At 37.9% G+C, this 25,430-nt stretch overlaps 1 protein-coding gene across 9 annotated transcripts in view; it reads left to right on the plus strand.

Annotated features, from left to right (window-relative positions):
- The window catches only part of ZRANB3 (zinc finger RANBP2-type containing 3), a 286,433-nt gene that overhangs the window by 203,341 nt on the left and 57,662 nt on the right, over positions 1 to 25,430 (plus strand). For 8 of the 9 annotated variants that reach the window (XM_067742088.1, XM_067742089.1, XM_067742087.1 and 5 more), the window contains 4 exons: positions 5,544 to 5,663; positions 8,538 to 8,657; positions 11,822 to 12,001; positions 12,832 to 12,984. In XM_067742088.1, the coding sequence (XP_067598189.1) occupies positions 5,544 to 5,663; positions 8,538 to 8,657; positions 11,822 to 12,001; positions 12,832 to 12,984 (573 nt within the window). Of the gene's footprint in view, positions 1 to 5,543; positions 5,664 to 8,537; positions 8,658 to 10,881; positions 10,921 to 11,821; positions 12,002 to 12,831; positions 12,985 to 25,430 lie in introns of those variants that run through there. The other variant, XM_067742096.1, reaches the window with a different exon arrangement.

A 25,430-nucleotide genomic window follows, 5' to 3' on the forward strand; every position in this document is an offset into this window, starting at 1 on the left:
ACTAGTCAGAATCACTTGCAGGGGGAATGAAAGTGCTAGGCTTGCTTAGACCTATCACAATTCACCTCTTGTTGACTAATAAGGGCTTAAAGAGTTGTCCTTAAAGTATGTGCCCACCAGATATCTAAACAGAACTGCCGTTTAGTCTGGGGCCTGAGGACTTCAAAACTTAAGGAGAAGCTTCTTTTCTGATCCTTGTTAAAACAGTAAGGAAGACTTGGAGTCAACTCTACTGCAGTTGAGGAGAGAGATCACTCATCGCTGAACACAGGGAGAGGTGGGGATTTATAGCCAACAAGCAGGATCAAGAGGTTGGTGGATGGAAAATTACTAAGAGGAGACATCAAGGGTAGGGGGATTCTTGCTAAACTGGTTGTTCCTGCCAGCAGCATGTGCTTGTCTGGAAGATTAAACTATGCATGTCTAAGTACGCAGGCTGATACAGTGAAACTATGAATGGCTCATTAAATCATTTATGGTTTCTTTGGTCGCTCACTCTCCTATTTGGATAACCGGTGATTCTAGAGCTCCTTGCAGCGGGGTTGTCTGCACTTGTCAGTTTGAAACCAAGGCCAAAACAGGTTTCTTGCTAAAAGAAGGCGAAGGAATTAGCTATCAAAAGTGGGGATGAGGAACTTGATCAGATACCAAGAGTCGATCAGGTGTCAAGTGTGGAAGCATTCTTGATAAACTGACTTAGCAGGATTCTTGTGAAGACTGGGCCTGGCAAGGGCAAGACAGAAGGCCAAAGTTGAGGCCTAGTCAAAAACAGGGCTCAGAGAAGCGTAACTGAAGTTCGGTCAAGGAGAAAGTCTTTGTCACAGCTCCAGTTGGGTGTTGTTTTCTTTTTTCACTCTTTCTCAGTCTTATTTTGTGATTAAAGGCTGACAACGTAAAGTACCTTTCATCAGGTCTTTAATGCAATGTAGGTTTTTCTTTAACTACTTTTACTTCAAAATATGATGTACACCTATTCACTGAAAAAAAAAATGTAGAAATAAATTGTACAACATATTCTCTTTATTTCTGCATTTCTTTAAATGAGATGGAGTGTGTGGTCTTCATTAATTATTTAAATTAGAACTTTGACTCACAGACACAGTACTAACAGACCAATTTCAGTAAAATAAGATGGAATTGTGAACATGGCAGCTTCTACAAAACCTGAACCAGTATAATCAAAATGCTGACCATTGACAGAACCTGCCATTCCTATATAATATGCACTTAAGATACTTTAAAAGCAAATTTCTGCTCAGATGCCTTAAAATATGACAATGCAGTGACTGTTTTATTTAGAATAGAATCAGAACAGGGGAAATGCACGTATAGTTAATTTTAAAATGCAAACCTGTGCAGTCCCCAACCTAAGAACCTAAGAGAATCCCGAAGTTCCTTTGTTACGTAGATGTTTTGGTTCTCCAAACACATTCTCTCCTAGGAAGCAATGTCACAATGATGGTTAAGTTAACAGGTTAGTCCCGAGAGACTGTTTAGGCCATTGAACTTTATATAATTGAACTTTATGTTAATAGTAACCATAAACCTTTCTGAACCTGTGATTGGAAGGAATAGGGAGTGGGGGCTTGAGCTTTGGCATGAGCAGTTTCTGGTTGTACTGAGGAGGGTTTGATGTTAGTGGAGGAGACTGGCAGAAACAGCTTGCTTGTGAAGAGGTGGGGAATGCATCTGAGACTAGGGGTACAGTGATTATATAGTTTGTAAGTCTGCAGTGGCTGGTAAATGAATGCACCTTAAAAATACTCCAACTTGATATGTACTTTTTGAAAGGCTTATCACAGTAAATATAGCTCTTTAGGCAAACATGCAGTTTATTAAAGTGGTTCAGTTACCATGGCAACATATCTGGAATTTATAGCTCCTTATTTTGAGAGGGCTTCATTTCTACTTTCTGAGGCACTAAAGTCCAAGGCTAAAGTTCTTAACAGCCTCCAGTCTCATTGTGTGAATTTTTATTGTTTAGAAAACTTAGACATACAAAATTTAGCTTGCAGAATCAATCTTGTGACTTCATAGTCATATGCATGAATTTTAAATAGGTATTTTTCAATTTCAAAATGCCCCCGTTTTAAAATTTTTTTAGTTATTATCAAAGCTACATATGATCATAATTTAACGAGAAGAAATAGACATTTCAAAAAATAATGGTCCCCTAAACTTATTCCCCAGAGGCAACCACTTTCTTTTCTTTTAGCTGATTTTTTGGGGATTTACTTCAAATCCCTCAGCAATGTGTTTATCTTGCTTCTTGGTGTGTATTGCTGCTTGCTTTGTAATTTGAGCTGTCATCTATTGGCTTCCCAATATGGAAGATACAATTTTAGCTCTTTCACCCGTCAGCCCCACCCTCACACCCAGACCTTTCCCCTATTCCCATTCTTCTAACGAAGTGATAGGTAGGGAGGTAGGTAGATTGATAAATTGACAGATCAATCTATCAATAGAAAGAGTTGAAGAGATACAGTTTTACTAATTTTATAGAAATGTATACTAATTTTGGCTTGATCACTATTCACCATGTATATTATTAGAACCATGTTTATAATATTTACAGATGAACCATGTAATATACTATCGATATACTATGGATATTTTCTTTTTTCTTTTACAACTCATTTTCACTAATTCATCCTCAAACTTTACCTTAGTCGTTCAGTCTTCTCTCAGTACCTATAAACATTAGGATTGCATTAATTTTATCTTCTTAAACAAATCTTCCCTGCAGTATTTGATCAGCTGCAGTCTGGACCATTGCTCTTTGGATCTGTTGCAGAGCTCTCATCCAGGGGTTTTTCTTTATTTCTCCTGTGTGCTGAATTACCTCTTTTTTTACATATATATTACTTTCTTTATTTGTTTACTCCATTGTTTGGCAGGACCACATTCTCTAGTAGCCTCCCAAGAAAGCGTATATTGGAGGTAAATTGTTTGAAACCCCTGCATATTTGAAAATGGCTTTGTTCTACTTTTATATCTGATTTTTCATTTGGCTGAACATAAATTGTTAGTTAGAAATCACTTTCTCTCAGAATTTTCAGTACTGATGTTGAGATATCCAATGCAATTCAAATTTTTTATTTTGTTTTGTTCGTGAAATCTATTCTTCCCCTCTCTGGAAGCTTAGAGAATCGTTTGTTTGTTCCCAGTGTTCTAAAATTTCATGATGATGGGCCTCGCTCTGGATCCATTTTCATCCATTGTGAAGGATCTTCAGTGGGCATTTTACAGTTTCCATTTTGGAAACTTACAGCTTTAAGTTCTATAAAATATTCTTAATTTTTTTATTATTTCCTTTTTTTCTGTATTGTTTTCTAGAACTTTTATTTTTCATATATTGCCCTCATGGCCTGGTTCTATAATTTTCTTATATTTTCTGTATTTTTTTCCATCTACTTCCTGGAAGATTTTCTTAGCTTAGTAACCAGTGCATTTTTAATTTCTGCTACTATATTTTTACTCTTCAAGAGTACTCCCCCACCCCTACCCCCCCAACTCTTCCCTTTTTTGTAGCATCCTGTTCTTGTTTTATAAATGTAATCTCTTCTAGTTTTTTTCCTCTCTCTGCATAGTTTATCTGTTCATATAGGTTGCTTTCCATAAATGTCTGGTGATCCTTGGTTGTTTGCTTATATTTACAAGTAAGACATTAAATACTGACTAGAAGCTCTTCGTGGATATGTCTTGTAAACTATGGCCTTCAATAAAAAGTGATCTGATTGGGATGTCTTGTTGAGGAACCCCAATATCAATATCTTTAGTCTTTTGTCTTTGGTCAGATATTCTAGAAAAGGGTCATTTTATATGATTCTGCTCCCCTGCCTAGAGGACATAAGCCTGTTTTTCTGTTTTGGAACCCTTGGGGATAAGAAGGGGGAGGGGGAGGGATAGATCTCAGCCTTTATTATGTAACTTTCATTTAATTCCCATGATTTTTGCAGGATGACCTACCATCAATGTAGGATTCCTCCATCTAGATACCCTCTATTTTGCCCTTTCCAGAAAATAAATCTATAGTTTTCTGCCAGGATGGATTGGGAAGTCATCTATTAAGTGGACTACGTAGAGAAAGGATATGGATCAGTGTTGCACATATTCAGCTACTTAAACAATCTTTCAAACAATCCTCCTGTTTTAGCCACACCCCGATCCTCACTTCCAGAGGTGACATTTCCTGATCACTTTCAGATCACTCCATTTTAAATCAGGTACTTCTCAACACTCCGTACTGGCAGCTTAAGAACTGTCAGGTTGGCTAATCAGTTACCAGGCATCTGTCTACTTTTTAGCTTCCAAAGTTTTGTTGCTATTGATCTGTCTCCAATTTTCTTTTTCTCTATACATTTTTCTATCATTTAAATATAGCACTGAGAAGGAGTGGAGGTTAAATATATTCAGCCTGCTATCTTTTCCCAAAATGTCTAACTAGTTTTTCACAGTTAAGAGACACTATATTCATGTTTTAAATTTAATTCATGCTATCCACTTTAAATTTAACTCCTATTTAATTCATCTCATATTGATTTCTTACTCTTAATTGGTAACCTGGCCTCAAGTTAACTAAGAAAACCCTATTCAGTATGAACTTGTTTGATTTTCTCCCTTCTACCTCACAATTTTTTTGTATTCCTCCCTGTTCTCTCTTGTGCTCTTAATAGCATTACTCCAGCCTCTTCTGAGACCTTCTCCATCCTAGAGGCAAGCTAAATCCCCTCATTTTCCATTTCTCTTAGCCTTTCTGCACCTTCAACAACCTATTTGTAAACCTACCTAAGTTTCTTAGTTTAAAAAAATGAATAGCCCAACTTTTCATAATCTTTAAACTTCAGCCCAGCTTTCTTACTTTTTCAGTCTTTCCCACACACAAAAAAATGTCATTTGACTTTTTATCTTCCATTTTCTCCTTCACTCTATTCCACTTAGTCTTCTATATGAGCCCTTTTTTAAAAAAATATTTATTTATCTTGACTGTACTAGGTTTTCATTGCGACATGTGGGATCTTCCTTGCAGCATGCGGGATCTTTAGTTGCATGCAGGCTCTTACTTGCGGCATGCAGACTTCTTAGTTGCAGTATGCATGTGGGATCTAGTTCCCTGACCAGGGATTGAACCCAGGCCCCCTGCATTGGGAGGGCAGAGCCCTACCCACTGGACCACCAGGAAAGTCCCTATATGAGCTTTTTTTGAAAATTACTTTCTAAACAAAACCACCAACCCCTTCCTGGCCACAGCCAACTTGACTACCTACTTTCCTTTGAGACTCTTTCCCTGTCTTGTTTTTTAAAATCTAATTCTTATCTTGCTCTTGTTTTACGTCTCAGTTTTTTTCCCTCTCTTGTCCCTCTTCTTCCGTGTGCTCCTTCACTTGTGGGCTTCTACTTTAAGCTACCTAGAGAACAAAACAATTAAAAGTTCATAGAAACTTACTGATTTTCCAAGCTTTTCTTGCTTTATTAAAGAAAATGACATGATTTTTTAATAAACATTTTTATGACATTAATAAGGTTTAACTTTTAATATTTAGGCAGGTGCTGTAAAGGATTATATTAAGATGATGCTTCGGAATGATTCGCTTAAATTTCTGGTTTTTGCACATCATTTAAGCATGCTCCAAGCTTGCACAGAAGCCGTCATAGAAAACAAGGTATGTTACCATAATTCTATAAAGTACTTCTTAGAATGCAGGGGGGTTTTTTGTTTTTTGTTTTGTTTTTTCGGTACATGGGCCTCTCACTGTTGTGGCCTCTCCCGTTGCGGAGCACAGGCTCCAGACGCGCAGGCTCAGCAGCCATGGCTCACGGGCCCAGCCACTTCGCAGCATGTGAGATCTTCCCAGACCGGGGCATGAACCCGCGTCCCCTGCATCGGCAGGCAGACTCTCAACTACTGCGCCACCAGGGAAACCCTAGAATGCAGTTTTTAATATACTAAACATCAATTGTAGTTTTATAACTGAGCTTTTTTGCCTTCTTTAGATTATGGGATGGTATTATATCTATAAATTATTATTATGTATTTTTATTGCAGTTATACTAATATTATATTTCTGTTGTATTGATAATATACTATTAAGTTTTCCCTTTTATACCAGTCATAATTTTCCACTGATCAAATTATCTGGATTGATTAAAATATGCTGCCTTGATAGGCTATAATGTGAATTCTGGGTTTGTTACTGGACCATTTGAGATTGGTATAGGCAGTTAAAATTTTTTGTTTACCAACATGGTGGCCTTAGAATGTGGGTGATTTTGAGGGGAAAAAAGAATGATTTCAGCCAATTTTAGTGCCCAGCCGCAGTCATACCTTTTAAACTTCCAGGCAGCCTACTCTATAGAATATGATTATTAAGATTTAATGTAGGTGGGTTTGAAACATATGCCCAGGTAAGCGCCACCAAACCTGCTGGCCTCACTGCATTCTATTCCGTCCACCTTGTTTTCCAACAGCCCTATCGGCCACAGCATCTGCCATTTTTTCTTTCAGAGTGTAAACCTGGTTACATCCAGTGTAAACGTGTCATATGTGCTAAGGGCTTCCAGAGGTGCTCTGAATCGGCCAGAGAAAGTTCCTGACAAATTATATGAGCTTAATATACATGTAGCAGCAGAACCACTTGCCTGTGCAGGTGGATATTTTAAAGGGAGGAATAAAGCCATATTTTTTTTAAAACTTTGTATACATATTCAAGCATTTGCTAATATGTTCATTAACATTACCAAAGATGTAATTCTAGTGTTTTCTTCATAGAAAGATTTATGATAATATGATATAGTAAAGTGCTGTATATTTAAAAGATGCTTTATCATTATCACATTGTATCTGTGAAACACCCTCCGAGGAAGAGATAATTAGCCTTAGAAATAAATTTTAAATGATTGAACAGTAACGTTAGATTTTTTATTCTGATTCATTACACCTTAAAACCACCGGAATCTTTTCTAAGTGTGTCTCTTCCCACTCCCACTTTACTGGTATGTTTAGAATCCCATTTAGCGTCACTAAGAGTTAAAAACGTAGGTAAAACTCTCCCTAGCCTGACAATGTGTTTTCTTTAGAAAGACCCTCAAAAGATTCTGTAATCTCCCTTGATGGATATTAAGTGGATCACTGGTCAATTTATATCTGTTTTGTGAAGACATAGGAAGTTGATAAGGGGCATTCTATTTAATGATTAACTTGATGATTCCCTTATAAAACTGAGTATTTGTATGTCTCAACTATTTAAGGCAACGTTTTCCATAAAAGTGCATATAAAAATGAGGCAATTTGAAATTCAGGGCTTATATTTGTTTTTACAAAGTTGAGTAATAAGTTCTTTTTAGCTATTCTAACACACACTGATTGCTCCTTTTTCTTAACTCACATCGTTCTTAAAAGAGCACTGTTCAGTTTAGCATTTAATGTTTCCTCACTTTGTAAAAATGTATTTGGGTGTCTTGGTTCCCTACCTCAGTGGAGATGACCATGTCACATATTTCTTTTAAGTTTAATAATGTGAGAAAAGAGAACTCAAATGGTACATTAAAAAAAATGTTTTCCCAGTTAATGTTGTGACATTTCCGGACTACTCTTCATGAATCCCTAATACACGGGCAGAATCTTCTTTTTCTTTTCTCACATGTCTGACTTTACTTTTACTTTGGAATTAGTGATCCTGTTACTTTAGAATTAGTCTGATCCATGATTTAAAGTTTGCTTATTAATTTACATAGAATGTTACTGATAACAACATTAGCTTAATCCAGTAATGATTATAGAGCTCCTGTTATATATGTGGCATCACACCTGGCATTGATGGTATGAAGATGAACTAGACATAGATCCCACTCTCAAGTAGCTTAAAAGATTTAAAAATACAAAATTGTTATAAGAAGCTTTAAAGAAATCTGGTTAAGATTCTTCTTGTATTGACCTTTCTCACCTCCTGAGATGACCCACACTCCGTCTGGGGAGTGTGTTTCTCTCTGAATAAATCCGCTTCTTGCCTATCACTTTGTCTCTCACTGAATTCTTTCTGTGATGAGACATCAAGAACCTGAGCTTCATTAAGTCCTGACACCAGCTAGACCAACTCCCGCTCATCGTCAACACCATTGGGGACGCCTTCTGTGCTGTTTCTTAGCAACAGCTTTTTGGGCACTATCATCTGGTTGGGAGACTGCCTTGGAAGGGATAACATTTAAAATCGATCCAGGACTTCTACTCCTGAATACATACTTCAGAGAAACTGACACAGGAACACAAAGAGACAGAGACATCTGTGAAGGTATTCCCTGCAGCACAGTTTGCAATACCCCAGAAGTGGAAACAACTGTCTATCAAACAACAAATAGAGTACTATGATATTAGTTAAAAAAAAAAAAAAATTCTTCTTGTGTAACATTTACTAACCTGTCATCTTCACCACTTTCTGTTTTATTATGTGAACATAAAAATAAGCTGTAAAGTATGTATAATAAGATGGATGCATAGGAGCTTGTCCTAATTTTGCCATTTCCCTTGTTGTTGGTGGTAGACTCGTTACATTAGGATTGATGGAAGTGTCCCATCTTCAGAAAGAATACATCTGGTTAATCAGTTTCAAAAGGATCCTGAGACTCGTGTGGCTATTCTAAGCATTCAGGCTGCTGGTCAGGTAAGAAGTTTCAGGTCTAAATTTGATAATGAATTGTTGAGATGATAAAAATGTCAAGATGATTAACCATAACTATAACTTTATATCTGGTGTGATAAATATTCATTCTACTTTGGAGAGTGCTAGAAAGTGTAACAGAAGGAGACCTCAACACCTCTGACTAAGCTTCCTAAATTTTCAAGGAGATAATTTCCTAAAAGAATATAGCTAGTGTGATTATAATACTTTTCCATGATCTTTTCCTTCCTTTGAATTTGCGTAGACTTTTCTCATCCCTTTCTTTATAGCACTTATCTTTGGTTGTTTTCATCAGAGTCTGTGAGGCAAGGTGGCCTGAGGGAAAAGAACTCTTCTGTCTTTCTGAACTTTTCATAGAGTGCCCTTGGTTTGTCCTTTAGAGTTAGGTTTGGCTGTAAGTAAATGAAAACCCAAATTAAGAATGACTTAAATCACAAAGTTTTATTCTCTGATATAGGCAGTCTAAGGCTAGCATGGTAGTTTCTTAGCACTTAGGCCCCTTCTGGTTTTCTGCTTTACCACTCCTAGCAGATATCTCTTTTTTTTTTAATTTAATTTAATTTTTTTTATACAGCAGGTTCTTATTTGTCATCCATTTTATACACATCAGTGTATACATATCAATCCCAATCGCCCAATTCATCACACCACCATCCCCACCCCCCGCGGCTTTCCCCCCTTGGTGTCCATACGTTTGTTCTCTACATGTGTGTCTCAATTTCTGCCCTGCAGACCGGTTCATCTGTACCAATTTTCTAGGTTCCACATACATGCGTTAATATACGATATTTGTTTTCCACTTTCTGACTTAACTTCACTCTCTGTGACAGTCTCTAGGTCCATCCACGTCTCTACAAATGACCCAATTTCATTCCCTTTTATGGCTGAGTAATATTCCATTGTATATATGTACCACATCTTGTTTATCCATTTGTCTGTCGATGGGCATTTAGGTTGTTTCCATCTAAGAGGGCTGCTAGAGCTTATCCATCACATCTACGATCCAGGCAGTTGACTGGAGAAAGGCATGCTGTATCTCACTGGCCTGCAGTTAGTCCCAGGGCCACAACTAACTTCAAGGGAAGTTGGAGAAAGTAACCGTTATTCCAATTAGTCATATTAAACATCAGGTGTCACATTACAAAGGAATAAGAAAAGAATAGATATTAGTCTCTGCCACCCTGTGTAAGAGGGGATCCTTCTGGATGTCTTTCCTACTAACATTCTAAAATATTTTGATGTAAACGTCTAAGCCAGGATATTTAACATAGGGGAAAGTAATTGAGCATATTGCTGTTAAATATCCAACCTGCTATATGGCATATCTGGCAGCTTCTGTGGATTCCGGAATCTGGACCAGGGCCAAAGTTCTCCTTTTACCCAGCTAACTGATGTAGATAAAACTGTATATATGGTGAGAATCCATGAGGATGAAGAAGTTCTAGAGCTAACTCACTAGGAGTTCTAGCCAAAAGGAGGGTTGTCTCAACACTTTCCTCATGTTGGATTAAATTTCCAGTAATCTAGTTTTATATCTGTTAGAATATTTCAGCCATAGAGAATATCATCAAAAAGAGCTTAAAAGTAGAAATGGAATACTGATAGCTCAGGAGAAGATAAGTAGGAGGAAGCTGGGCAGGAGAGTCTTGGAGTGGCCTGATAAAAGACTTTCTGAAATTAAGATTTTGCAAGGCACTCACATTTTATTCAAGGCTATATTCCTGAAGACCTTGTATAGTTCAAAACTCATATACTTGAATACTAATATCTTCATAGCAATAAAGGAAGGTATTGTAGAAAGGGCTTTGTTTTGGAGGTTTGTGACTCTTCCATTGTAATTTAGTAGCATCTTTTTTTTTTTTTTTTTTGGCCATGCAGCGCCACAGGTAGGATCTTAGTTCCCCGACCAGGGATCGAACCCACGCCCCTGCAGTGGAAGCACGGAATTTTAATCACTTACTGCCAGGGAAGCCCAATTTAGTATCATCTTTGTGTGACGTTGATCCTGCCAACATCAACGTGGATTCTTGTATGGTCCTATGATACTTGTTACACACTTAAAGGTGTCCATCTTTAAATATCAATACTACTTAATTTTTCTGCATTATCTCTCAATGTGTGGCATTTTATATCCTAAACAGCAGCACAGTTTAGCATGGTGTGTATTTGACTCTCTCCATGTTTTTATTACTTCTACGTTCAGCTTGAGAACTGGTGCCGCCATTTAATGAATGCTAGTATGAAGGTATGTGATATAAAAATACTTCAAGTTAAAATAACAGCACAGCAGTCACAACAGTCACTTACTGAAGTTCCAGTACACGTGAACAACAGCATAGATTGGATTAGATGACACTTCGAAAGTATAGTAGGTATTTCTGCTGACTACCTAATATCACTTACCACTATGTAGCAATAGCGTAATTATGGTCCACATTTCGCTCGGCCTATCCACTTTAAAGTCATGCATTTTTTGACACATTTTTAGTTTGAGGAGATTTGCATTATTTCATATATTAATTGTAAAACAAGACTTAGTTAATATTTTTAATGTTACACTATTTCAAACTGATATAAAATGCAATTGCACAAAAATGCAGTTGTGTTTTATACATCAAGATACAAGTCAGTAAATGTCAGAGTCTTTGGGATGCAACATGAGAAATTCCATAGAAAGAAAAGAGTGTGACTGTAGACATGATTTTCTTGCTTTATAGAACAGCAGTATGAATTAAATGAATAGAGGATGTCATTGCTGTCATAGTTGCCATGGATACCATGTGTTAGAAATTATATTCTCATTTATAATATATTTTATTAGATTTTCCAGTGGTAATGTGAATCCAGTCTTCATCAGAGGTTAAAGTGATTTTGTTTATATATGTATCCATTAAACTGACTTTTGAAATATTGAAGTACCTTTTAAATGTGTTCTTTGTAGTTCACCTGGCTATCTTGCAATAAGCAGTCTTCATTTGCCTTTCATGAATTAAATTTTCTTAATTTGGCTTAAAATGAAAGACTCATTTGTTTTTAAGTCCTTCAGTGTTCTCTTGTCCATTGAACATACTCAAAAGACTTTATTATATATGGCTCTATGCTAAATTCTCAGTTTATTTGCATCTCAGTTTCTTTATTTTGCTTAGGGTTTGACATTTACTGCTGCAAGTCATGTTGTATTTGCTGAGTTGTATTGGGACCCTGGACACATAAAACAAGCAGAAGACCGTGCTCACCGGATTGGACAGTGCAGTTCTGTGAATATTCACTACCTTATTGCAAATGGGACTCTAGACACCCTTATGTGGGGAATGTTGAATCGCAAGGTAAAGCTTGAATTTAAACCAGGTTACCACTTACTCATTATTACCCATAGCCTGCATGAGTTAAGAGGCTGAGCTTTAGTGTTTTCAGGCAAAGGATATCGAAGTACACTAAGATATTGATGTTGATAGGGACCAAGTCCAGAAAAGGCTTCATTGGTAGTACTCTACCTGCTATCCTCAGTAATGAGAGACAGACATGAATTTATGTGTGTTCCTATTGTCTTCCAAGCCCTTCTTCTACCATTTTAGCAGCTAGGGGAGGAAGAGCTAGTAAGGAACTAAAATGCTTTCAAACCCCTTAGCTTTTTGTGAGCTAAGAATAAACCCTTTTTCAACAGGATTCTTGAGTTCCGGGCTAAATTTTGGACAGAGGACAGCCTGTACCCGGATTCTAGCAAAGGTATTAGGGATGTTGCTTGCTCCGTCCACTCAGCTGTCTCTTCTCCCCAACCTTGAGGGATGTTTATAGAAAGGACTTGACTAAGGTCTAGAGGATGGCTTTCAAGCACTGAGTATAGATATTCAAAATGGCCAATCATATGTATGTTCAATTTCAAAGTTTATAAATATTAGAATAAAAGTTTTTATGAGAAAAGCAAATAGTATAGCTTCTCTAGTTAACCTTTTCCTCATTAAGCATAGGAATCATTGACTTGGCAATTTGGTTGTAATTATAAATAATTATATTACTAAAGCCCTTGATAAGTTGAAACAGTAAGATTTTCTTTATTGGATTGCTTGTGATTTAAATGCAAAATCAAGTTACTACTTAGTAAATGTCAGCTGTGAGGTGACCTGTTGTAAAATTCATATATTTTATCATCTTACAGGCTCAGGTTACAGGGAGCACACTGAATGGTAGGAAGGAAAAACTTAAGGCTGAAGAGGGTGATAAGGAAAAATGGGATTTCCTGCAGTTTGCTGAAGCTTGGACTCCAAATGAAAAGTCTGAAGAGCTCAGGAATGAAATGTTGTTCACTCATGTAAGATTATATGACATTCTTTTCAATTGTTTTTAATATATAACTTCATCATATATTGTTTTAAATAGCAATTTTCAATCGTTCATGCTATTGAAAAGCCTCCACATAAAGGTGGAAAAACTCTAAGAACTAAAAGATGACTTTGATTATAAGGAAGCTGTAACAGTGGCTTGTATCTTCCAACAGTTATAGATCAGTGCTTACTGTTCATGTCCTTAGAAAAACAAGCTAACTAGAATCCAGCCTTAAGAAGAAAATATGGGAGACTATCTCTGTGACCCTGAGGGTAGGGAAAGATGTATTAAATTTGCCACAAAAAGTAACATACACAAGTCACATAGTCAGTAAAGATATTTGCATTACAGTGTCCAAAGTATATAAAGAATTTATACAATTCAATTAGTAAAGCAAACAAGCCAACAGAAAAATAGGCAAACAATGTGAGCATCAGAGGAGACCAGAATAGAAAAAAACATGAAAAGAAACTAGCTTCACCAAAATAAGACAAATTCATAAAGGTACCCTTTTCTCTTTACAATTAGTATGTAATCTATGGTGTGATACTTTGAGATCACGTGACTATCCTGTTCCCCAAACTTTCACACAGTGGTTTTAGCATTCATTGATCTTTGCCTGAACCAGTTTTGAAATAGTGTTTTTTCCAATTCCATCATTGCTTCTTTATTTTTTAGCTGTTCTGTGAAGAAAAGCTTCTCATTTAAAAAAAAAAATCATTATGAACTTGGGGATTCTATTATTATTATTTAGTGTGTTATAATCTTTGCCTTTTTTTTTTTTTAAAGATCTGGTTAGTGGAAGCTCCTTTATTTTATTTTATGTTTTGGTTTGGGTTTTTTTGTTGTTGTTTTTGGGGTTTTTCTATTGAAGTATATAGTTGATTTACAATATTGTGTTAGTTTCAGGTCTAAAGCAAAGTGATTCAGCTATATATATATATATATATATATTCAGATTATTTTCCATTATAGGATCTTACAAGATATTGAATATAGTTCCCTGTGTTATACAGTAGGATCTTGTTGTTTATCTATTTTATGTATAGTAGTTTGTATCTGTTAATCCCATACTCCTAATTTATCCCTCCCCTCCCTCCCTTTCCCCTTTGGTATTCATAAGTTTGTTTTCTATCTGTGAGTCTGTTTCTGTTTTACAAATAAGTTCAATTGTATTATATTTTAAATTCTACATATAAGTGATAATCATATGATACTTGTCTTTCTCTGTCTGGCTTACTTCACTTAGTATGATAATCTCTAGGTTTATCCATGTTGCTGCAAATGGCATTATTTCATTCTTTTATGGCTGAGTAGTATTCCACTGTGTGTGTTTGTGTGTGTGTGTGTGTATGCCACAATTTCACCTGTCAGTGGGTATTTAGGTTGCTTCCATGTCTTGGCTATTGTAAGTAGTGCTGCAATGAACATTGGGGTGCATGTATCTTTTTGAATTAGAGTTTTCTCCAGATATATACCCAGGAGTGGGATTGCTGGATCATATGACAACTCTATTTTTAGTTTTTTGAGGAACCTCCATACTGTTTTCCATAGTGGCTGCACCAATTTATACTCCCGCCAACAGTATAGGAGGGTTCCCTTTTCTCCACACCCACTCCAGCATTATTTGTGTGTGTGTATATATATGTATTATTTGTGTGACATATATATATACCACATATAAGTGATATCATATGATATTTGTCTCTCTCTATCTGACTTACTTCACTTACTCTGATAATCCATCCATGTTGCTAAAAATGGCATTATTTCATTCTTTTTTTTCATTTTTAATATGGCTGAGTGATACTCCATTGTATATTTATACCACATCTTCTTAAACATGGGCATTTGGATTGCTTCTGTGTCTTGGCTCTTATAAATAGTGCTTCTATGAACATTGGAGTACATTATCTTTTCCAATTAGAGTTTTCATCTTTTCCAGATATATGCCTGGGAGTGGGATTGCAGGATTTCTTATTTGTTGACTTTTTAATGATGGTCATTCTCACTGGTGTGAGGTGGTACCTCATTCCTACAACCAAACAGTTCCATTGCTAGGGATATATTCTCCTGCGTGTGTATAAGGGTACATGTATAAGGATGTGTACCAAGTCATTTTTTAGAATGCAGAAAATTGGAAACAACCAAAATGCCTTTCAGTAGGAGAATGGCTACATAAATTGTCATAAGATACTACTTAGAAGTTAACATGAATGAATTAGGTTTATATGCATTAACATGATCAGATTTTGAAAACATAATGTTAGTTTTTTAAATGCAGAGCATACACACAAATATTATGTATTTATGAATACATATATATGTAATGATATATATAAACAAAGATTGGAAGAATACATAATAAATTTATTGCCTCTGGAAGAGGAGGAGAATGGGTCTGAGGAAGACTAAAATGTGGTAGCAGCTTTATCAGAAATATTTTTTTTCTTTCATTTTAAAAAAGTATCAGAAGTAACTATTACAATATTAGTACTTATAAATTTTGAGTGGTGGGTATATGGATATTTGTTATATTCTCTGTACAGTAACAGATGCTTTTTGGAGGCCATATATAAACTGAATAAGAAATAATAGAGAAGCTTATAGTCATTCAAACTGTCTGCTTTTTTTCCTAGCCCTTCTGGAGCAATATAGTGTGAGAGTTATGGGGAGTTTAATTTTAATTTTTGAAAGAATGGATCAGATATTATAGGAATGAAATTGAAGTCTGTACACATTTTCTCATAATGCAAAATTAAAATTTTAATGTCAAGTTTAGTTCCATAAAAACATGTTTTTTATGTGGAATCTTACTAAGTTTCCTATGTATCCTATTTGGAGGGCTAGTATATTTTTCTTTTCTAGAACACTAGAATGCCATTCTGTCAAATTTGCTAAAAAAATAGAAGAATTATTTCTAAGACATTTTTCTTTTATTTTAAAAACTTTTCTTTTAGTAGTGCTTATTATATTATATTTTGGTCTATAAAAATCAATAGATATCATAGGTATTTAAAAAATATAACTAAAACCATGACTTGTAGCTGTTCTTTCTCTAAAATTCCCTGTTGAACTATGTCTAAGTTAGTTTCTAACATAAATATTAAGAACTTGAAACACATCTTCCCACATTTATACATGTTTATTGTTTTTAAGTGTCTCTGAAGAAAAGTGTATATCTGTGTGCAAAGTTTAAAAAAAAATTGCCTAGTCATCCTTACCAAATCTTGCTTTCCTGAATTAGGTGTTTATCTTTCATAGTTCAGTGTGTTACCTTGCACAGATTTCTCAGTGCATGTCTTTTACACAGATGGTTTTATATAAACTGGAATCTTGTAATGTGGAGACCATTTGTTCAGTTTGCTTTGTTTTGCTTTGTATTTGTATTTGTTTCTTTGTTTGTTGGCCAGGATGTGAAGTGTGTTTTAAAGGACCTTAGGTGAGGTTGCTGCTCATCGGTTTTTGTCTTTATACCCTCCAGCTTCATGCATCTTAAGAAATGTTCAATTTGTTGAGAGGTTCTAAGGAAATTTAACCAACATGTTTTTCTTCTGAATGTTGCAGAATTTCAGCATTTCCTATGGGAATTTTTCTATCTATAATGATGTCTTTCAGATCCTTTTTTAAAGCCTTTAAAAAAAAATTGCCTACATTTAGCATTTTTAGGATACTTCCAATTTTGCCGATTAAACTTTGCCAAATTAACTAATTTTGCCCATTGTCATCAAAAACTTGTTTAACTAAAATGTTGATAACAGTTCTAATTGGATGGTTTTTAACAGCTTATGAATATTTCTGTAGTGTCAGCATTTTAAGGAACGTTCACTTTATCTCTGTCCCGGCATCTGGCTGCTGCAGCTGGAGGTTAGAGCTGGGGCAAAGAAGAGAGACCTTCCAAGGCCAGAGGAACAGACTATGTGTTAGTCAGTGCATGGCTCAGCCCAGGCCGTCAGCTCTAGAGAAAGAGAGACCAGGAGGCTCAAACAGGAGGAGACCAGGGTGCAGAGAGTGAGCCTGCAGGGCAGGGAGAGGATGAACTGAGGCAGAAAGAGTCAGGAGACTCCAGGTCCCTGGGTCCCTAGTTCCCCATAGTCTTCTTAACCCTCCCAGTATCATCACATTCAAAATGCTGTGGACTCTATAAATGATTTTTTAGAAGGCCAATAAATGGGGTAAATTTGGCAAGTTGGTCTTCAGTGAATTGGGTTTCAGGTGGATTGACTTTCAGCATATGGGCTTTTGGCAAATTGTTTTCTGTGAATTAACCTAGAGCTAATATTAGTATGATTATGGGTCCTGGGGACAGAGAGGCCTCTGGTTAGGAAGAAGAGAAGGAGGATGAGAGAATATTTTCCTGAAAAAAATTTTTATATTAGTTTTGCTCTTTCCTGCCTTCTTTCTCCCCTGGGGTTCATTCCAGAGCGGCATTATTTTTGTCTCCCTCCTCTCTTAATCAGAATTCTCTGTCTGTCACATAACTCAGCTAATTTATCGGGATTAAAAAATGTATGGAACTGGGGCTAGTACTCTACCAGTATATATGGATATAGGTGTACTGGCTGTTAAATGTTAAGTATTTTGGTAACGGTCCATAGCCACTTCTTCAGTCCCTTCACTGTACTCCCTCACCCCACCGCTAGGGCCTCCTGGACCTCCTTGTTATCCTGCACAGCATGGGCCTCTAGGAGTCTGGTTCATACCCCTGCTGTAGCTGTTGCTAAGTATTTAAATAACACCCTGCATGGAATTAATCCACACAAATGTATGAGTCACAATTCTTTACCGATCCTAGATATATTTACATTTTTAAAGCAGTTATTTATTAACCCAAATGAAGCTCAAATTGAAGTCCAACTCAAATGAAAAGAAATAATTCCACCACCACAAGGAAAGCCTAGGTGGCTATCCCTTCAGTAACCAGTCCCGCCTGGGAGTCCATCACCAGGGTGACTGTCTCAGATGCAATCCACTCAAGCTTCTTCCTTTATTCTGCGTTTGAATGTGCATGGCTTCTAAGTACTCTTGGTTTTGCAGTGTTTTGATTTTCCTACATTGGCTTCCATGGAGTGATAAAGTAGGGCATCTCCAGATGGAAGGAGAGAAAGGTATGAGCTATATTATTCTATATTGTCATTTCCAAGTAACTACAGGCTGTTTCTGAATAAAATAGAATGAGTGGAGTATTCAAATAGGAAGCCTGCCTCTCTAATTTTCATTTTTTCCCGCCATCATCTCAGGGGTATCCCTTCTTTTAGCCATAGCTGTGGGAAATTGGGCCCTTCCGTTAACCTCTTTAGGACCTTTTCCGGTCCTCTTTTGGCCCATAATGGATAAGAGCCAGCAGCAGCATTTATGCAGCCATTTAAGTCCCTAGATCACTAGATGGCTTCTGAGGTCCCTTTCATTTATTTTATATATATATAAAATAATGTATCTGAAGAGAAACTTGGTGTGTAAGAGATTCATAGATAAGCAAAAGAAAGGACTCTAACCTAATATGGGTAACAAGTCCAGCTCCTGCGTAGGATAAATCTTCTTTCTGCTTGGTTTCTCTTCTCCAAATCTCGCTGAGCCAGAGCTGCTTCCATTTCATTACTTCAGACAGTAGTTCTCTTTCCATTTTGGAACAGATCTCTGGATAGTTCCCAAATTTAGCCACACTGTGGTCTCTGCTTTCCCTCAGCAGTTGTTTTCATTTTTGTAGGCTTTTAGTTCAATTATCTCCCGATTTTCCTTTCTTCTCACTAGCCTCTCCCTGGTTGTCTCATCTTCCTTTCCTTGTGGTAGTACTTACATCTTTGACCTGGCTCACACCCTGCCTTTTCTCTGTCATAATCATTCTTAAGTCCCCTGGTCTGCTGTCCTCAAGGCCACCTAGAACATTCTTCACCCAAAGCAAATTTACATTTGAAACACCCGTATTTGCATTAAAAATATACAGGATGATTACTGGTCTGCTGAAAAAAAAATTCTGTGTAGTTGAAAATGAACTCTTTTTTTTTTTAATGTATTTATTTTATTTATTTTTGACTGCATTGGGTCTTTGTTGCTGTGCGCGGGCTTTCTCTAGTTGTGGCGAGTGGGGGCTACTCTTCATTGCAGTGCATGGGCTTCTCATTGAGGTGGCTTCTCTTGTTGCAGAGCACAGGCTCTAGGCACGCGGGATTCAGTAGTTGTGGCACGTGGGCTCAGTAGTTGTGTCTCGCGGGCTCTAGAGCACAGGCTCAGTAGTTGTGGCACATGGGCTTAGTTGCTCCATGGCATGTGGCATCTTCCCAGAGCAGGGCTCGAACCCATGTCCCCTGCATTGGCAGGCGGATTCTTAACCACTGCGCCACCAGGGAAGTCCCTGAAAATGAGAACTCTTAAGCACGCTGTGAAATTTAAAAATATGCCCCAAAACTTCAAAAATAAGCTTTACATTTTTTATTAAATGCCAGCATTGTACAAAATGTTTGTTTTGTTGCGAGCTAAGAAGTGCAAATAAGAAATTGTCTCATACATATAAAAAATAACCTTGTTTCCCACATATTGTCTACTTTAAAAAACAGTGAAAGCAAAAAGAAAGTTGACCACAGGAGCTCTATATTCATGAAGTATAAATCATTCTTATCCCAAATCTCTTGTTTCTCAGTATGCTAAAACACTACTTTCTTGAAGGTAACACATCTTAAATTAGAATATTTATTTAATATATATTTTAGAATTCAAACCATTATGTAAACATGATGTAATTAGTTTGCATAATTGCCTAATAATAAGAACAAGAGGGTAGCCTCATTGTTATGGATAGAGACATAAATATCTCTGTCACAGCTTACATCATATAGTGCTATTATTAGGCATTTTTCTTGTTTACCTTTATGACTTCATTTCACTCAGTGAAAATAATTAACATGTACTGAGTATTCCCCATAGCCACTGTGCCAAGCCCTTAACACTCATGACCTTATTTAACCTTCACAGCTACACCATAAGGCAGATACTGTTACCATGCCCCCACTAAAGCTCAGGAAGATTAAATTGCCTGCCCAAGTTCATACAGCCAGTAAGTAGCAGAGTTGGGATTTGAACTCAGGCCTTTTTGCTGCAAAGTCTACCTTCATAACCTTGCCAAACTATACTAGATGCATTAGAGTTAGCCCATTGTGGCTTAACAGTTATCTGTGGAATGAAAAGAACATTGAAAAACTTCAGTTTGGTTAGCTAGTGTTTATGGGATGTTTACTACTGTTACGGACCAGGGTTCTTGGCCTCCTTAATCAATAGAAATTGATCAGAGGCCAGACAAGAAATTCAGGCAAGGCTCTATTGGGGCCCCTGCTGCAGCACGGGGGGGAGCGGGAACAAGCAACAGCTTCCCTTGCTTGCTTGCTCGCTCAGGGGGAGTGAGCTGGATCCTTATGTGGGGTGAAGGTAGGGGTGTGCCCAGGGGTCAGGCCGGAGTGGGGGCTTCGGTAGTCTGCCCACCCCTTCGGTGGTGTTTTGTGTAGGGAGCATGTGCAGTCGCTGCTTTTGCTCCCAACCCCCTGCTTTTGCTCCCGGCTCTTCAGAAGTGGCAGTTGGGCTTTTTGGTCTTTTTGCATCTTGGTGTCCGTAATTTGCCCCAACTGCCATGCACACAGTTATTTTTAGTTTCTTATAGTTTCTTTGTATTTTGTTGCTGGAGGAAACGTTTGTTCAGGTGCAAGCATTGCAGCAAAGGGTCCTAGGTCCCATGTCCCAGCCTGTCTTACTATGTATAGGGTATTCAAAGATTATTCATTATATAAACAGTTATTAAGATTATTATGTATAATTCTTTCACGTTGCTGTACAGCAGAAACTAACACAACATTGTAGGGACTTCCCTGGTGGTCCAGTGGGTAAGACTCCAAGCTCCCAGTGCAGCGGGCCCAGATTCGATCCCTGGTCGGGGAATTAGTTCCCACATGCATGCCTCAACTAAAGATCCCACATGCCACAACAAAGATCCCGCATGCCACAACTAAGAGCCGGCACAGCCAAGAGAAAGAAAGAATCATCTTTCTCAAAAAAAAGAAAGGAAAGAAACTAACACAACATTGTAAGTCAACTATACTCCAATAAAAATTAATTTTAAAAAAGATTATATGAAATGCAAATCAAAACCACAAGGAGATACCACTTCACACCCACTAGAATGACTAAAATTAAAAAGACAGACAACATGTATTGGCACAGATGCAGAGAAATTAGAACATTTATACACTGCTGGCAGGAATGGAAAATGGTGCAGCCATTTTGAAAAACAGCCTGACAGTTTCTTAAAATGTAAAAACACAGATTTAATGTATGACTCAGCAATTCTGTACTCCTAAGGGAGTTGGAAACATATATCCACATAAAACCTAGTACATAAATGTCATAGCAGCATGCCTCATAATAGCCAAAAAATTGAGAACAGTCCAAATGTCTATCAGTTGATGAACGGATAAACAAAATATGGTATGTGTGTGTGTGTATATATATATATATATATATATATATATATATATATCTCCATACAATGGAATATTATTCAGCCATAAAAAGGAGTGAAGTTCTGATGCATGCTGCAACATAGATGAATCCTGAAAACGTTTTGCTAAGTGAAAGAAGACAGACACAAAAGGCCACATGTTGTTTGGTTCCATTTATATTTAGTGGCCAGAATAGGCAAGTACATAGAGATATAAAGTAGATTAGTGGTTGCCAGGGACTTGAGGGAGGGAGGGATGGGAAGAGGCTGCTTACTTGGTATGGGGTTTCTTTTTGAGGGTGATGGAAGTGTTTTACAATTAAACAGTGGTGATGGTTACATAATTATACAAAAGGCCCTGAATTAGACACTTTAAAAGAGTGAATTTTATAGTATATAAATAGATTACATCTCACTAAAGCTGTTATTTTCTTTTTTTCTGTTTTTCTTTTTTCTTTTTTTTGGCTGTACCACACTGCAAGCAGGATCTTAGTTCCCTGACCAGGGATCAGACCCGTGCCCCTTGCAGTGGAAGCGCCAAGTCTTAACTACTGGACCGCCAGGGAAGTCCCTAAAGCTGTTATTTTAAAAAGACTATATGCTAGGTGCAAAGATAAGGAAAACAGCTAACTTTATTTTGGAGCTTACTCTGTAACTGGGAGAGATGATCATAAGCGAATCATTTTAATGCAATATAATAAATGTGAAAATAGAGATATATAACCAGGCTCTGGAAACATAGGATAGAATAAATAAATACTTGGGGCATGTGGGAAAGTTTCCCTTGAAAAACATCAGAGCTGGATTATGAAGAATGAGTTCAAAAGGAGTGGGTCCTGGTTCAGGCAGAGGGACCACCAAAAGCATGCCCCAAAGCCCAGTGATAGGAACAGACGTCCTGGGAATGGGAATTCCATGCAAATGTGTGAGTGCAGGGCACACTGAGAAGTGAGTCAAAGGAGAGGAAGCCTGAACCTTTGGCACCAATCAGATGGAGTGGAGCCCACGCATGCCATGCCAAGAAGTTGCACTGTATCCTAGGGAAGTAGTGTAGTGTCATCAGAGGCTTTTAAGCAGATAAATAGCATGGTCAGATTTCTGCTTTCTCAAGGTGCTCCTCGTGGCAGTGTGGGAAATGAATGGGAGGGAGAAGGGACAGAGGTTCTTGGAGGCAGCGGGATCTGGGGAATGGATTTCTTCTGCCCTCCCTCCCATCCAGTTTGAACCTGTGGTAAAGGGATTTTCTGTTTCCACTCCTCAGGGGTTTCTCCCCAACCCCAGAGGAGGAGTTGTTAATCTAATTTTTTTCAGCCTGAGAACTTGGGCCACAGTTCAGGGCTAGTGCTTCACAGAGGCATGCTTCTCCTGTACTATGTCTCCACCGGAAGCAGGCCCTGTAGTCTTCTCTGTTCGATTTGGGGTGAGAAGTAGGAAGTCCCATTATGGCCTTGGGTTCTGGTTGGTTTCTTTAATATACCTTTTACCAAATTTTACTTGGGTGCTTTTAGGCACTTACAGGTTTATTACTAAAGCCAGTTCCTTTTTTTTTTTTTTTTTTTTTGCTGTACGTGGGCCTCTCACTGCCGTGGCCCCTCCCGTTGCGGAGCACAGGCTCCGGACGCACAGGCTCAGCGGCCATGGCTCACGGGCCCAGCCGCTCCGCGGCATGTGGGATCTTCCCGGACCAGGGCATGAACCAGTGTCCCCTGCATCGGCAGGTGGACTCTCAACCACTGCGCCACCAGGGAAGCCCCAGCCAGTTCCTTTTTATTCATAAGGCTATTACTATATAAAAGTCTCCTTTGTCAGGGATTCCCAACCGGGGTATGGGGCACTAAACTCCACCCTGAACTCCTAACAGTGGTAGTAGGAATAGAGATAGAAAAATGCCAGACATTTCAGAGGTAGAATCATCATAGTGAGGCCTAGGAGGTACCTGTCTAACAGCAGCAGGTACAGGAGGAGTAGAAGGGATTGAAGCAGGCATTTAAGGGAGATGCCATAACCAGAGGCATGCCAGTAGGTAAGGGCAGGACAAATGGAAGCCATAGGAAGTGATCCAGTTTAGTCTAAAACTGGAGAATCCATAGCAGAGGACTTCATATTAATTTGGTAAACAGTGAAGAGCAAAGAGATTGTGATGGTAGAAGGTGAGCAGGCTTACGGGCAGAGTGAAGACCCCGCTCAGGCCCCCTGGAGTTTGAGGAGCCTCTGAACCACTCAGCTGATGTCTGTGAGGCATTTGGAGGTCAGGCCTAGAGCTTAGGAGAGAGATTATGGCACGTCGGCCCTGATGAATTTACCCCTGTCCGTCATTCATGTTCTAGTGATCCGTGCACTGTGTTATATGTAATATTTTGCTGTGAATTCTAATTCTCCTTATTGAGGTGGCTGTTACCAAAGACATTTGCCTGCACTGCTTTTTTTTTTTAATTGATTAATTTATTTATTTTTGGCTGTGTTGGGTCTTCATTGCGGTGTGCGGGCTTCTCATTGCAGTAGCTTCTCTTGTCGCGGAGCACAGGCTCTAGGCGCACTAGGGCTTCAGTAGTTGTGGCATGCGGGCTCAGAGCTCTAGAGCACAGGCTCAGTAGTTGTAGCGCACGGGCTTAGTTGCTCCGCAGCATGTGAGATCTTCCCGGACCAGGGCTCGAACCCGTGTCCCCTACATTGGCAGGCAGATTTTTAACCACTGCACCACCAGGGAAGCCCAGCCTACACTGCTTTTGATGTCATCTTTAAAAATAAGTAATAACATTTTCTTTTTTACCACTTTGGTTTTTTAACCAGAGTGTTGTTTTATTTTGTTTGCTTTGTTTTCTCTATGCCCACAGAGAAAAACTTGTTGTGCCTAAGAGTGGATCACTGCCAAAATTTTATTTAATTAGTACACGGGGATGGACATTGTGTGAAATCTGAAAAAGTCATTTCTTTTTTAGGAGAATTTAAATTCATTTTTCAGTTAGATGACTGAAACCCTACTTTTGTCACTGTATATCCCCTGGCTTGTTTAAATGTTAGTGAAGCCTTTTTACTTCCAGTTCCAATCATCAGTCGCCTGCCATTCAAGAGACCCAGTCACCCATTTGTAAACGGTGGTTTTGTTAATTCTTTGGGGAACAGGAGAGGAAAGACATGAGGCAGTACTGGTTTCTCCCAGAGCTGCCCTTTGATCAAAGTCTATTAAACCCGACACCAGTGCTCTTGTTGGTGGCGTGTGCTGCACTGGAATGGCACCAGGCTTTGAAGTGTTTTATTGTGTTTTATGAGTTTAACCAGATTTCCTTTTCCTCTCCTTCAGTTCTAATAACAGACTTTTAATCCTATCATCATGGCCAGGGGATTTGTCTCTAAAGAGCAGTTGTTTACCATGGTGCAAAACAGAGCAAATGTATTAGGTCCCTGAACCTTTCAAATAAACACACGCATTTTGCCACCTTAAGCATTTTGCAGTTTTTATTCCCAGCACTTCTCACCAAAAGCAATATTTCTTCTTTTGCTTTTCAAAAACAGTATTGAACAAAAGACAGGAACACAGTAACTGAGTGTCAGCTGTATAACTGAGGGCAGGAATATGTTCTTCCATTTTCTACATTTCTTATTCCACAGGCATGTTGACTTAACTGTATTTTCTCCAAAGCCTTGTGATAAAAATCACTATAATCTTAGATTGCTCCTCTTATTTAGAAGCACCTACTTTTAAGTTCCTTATTCATCACACATTAAAAGGGTCACTTAATACAGTTTCTTTACAAATAGTCATGATTTACTGTAAGATTTATTGTAAGATAATTTACAAATATCTTGCTATCTTTAGTAATTTAACCAATGGACCAACAGTTTCTTCTGACAAGGACAGCAGTAAGCTAAAAACAAAATCAGCTGGCTGAATCGTCTTTGCCTCTTGTCTGAGGATGAAACTCGATTTTCATTAGTCCAGAGCTGCGGCA

This window comes from Pseudorca crassidens, chromosome 6, assembly GCF_039906515.1.
Source record: "Pseudorca crassidens isolate mPseCra1 chromosome 6, mPseCra1.hap1, whole genome shotgun sequence".
Taxonomy (NCBI): Eukaryota; Metazoa; Chordata; class Mammalia; order Artiodactyla; family Delphinidae; genus Pseudorca; species Pseudorca crassidens.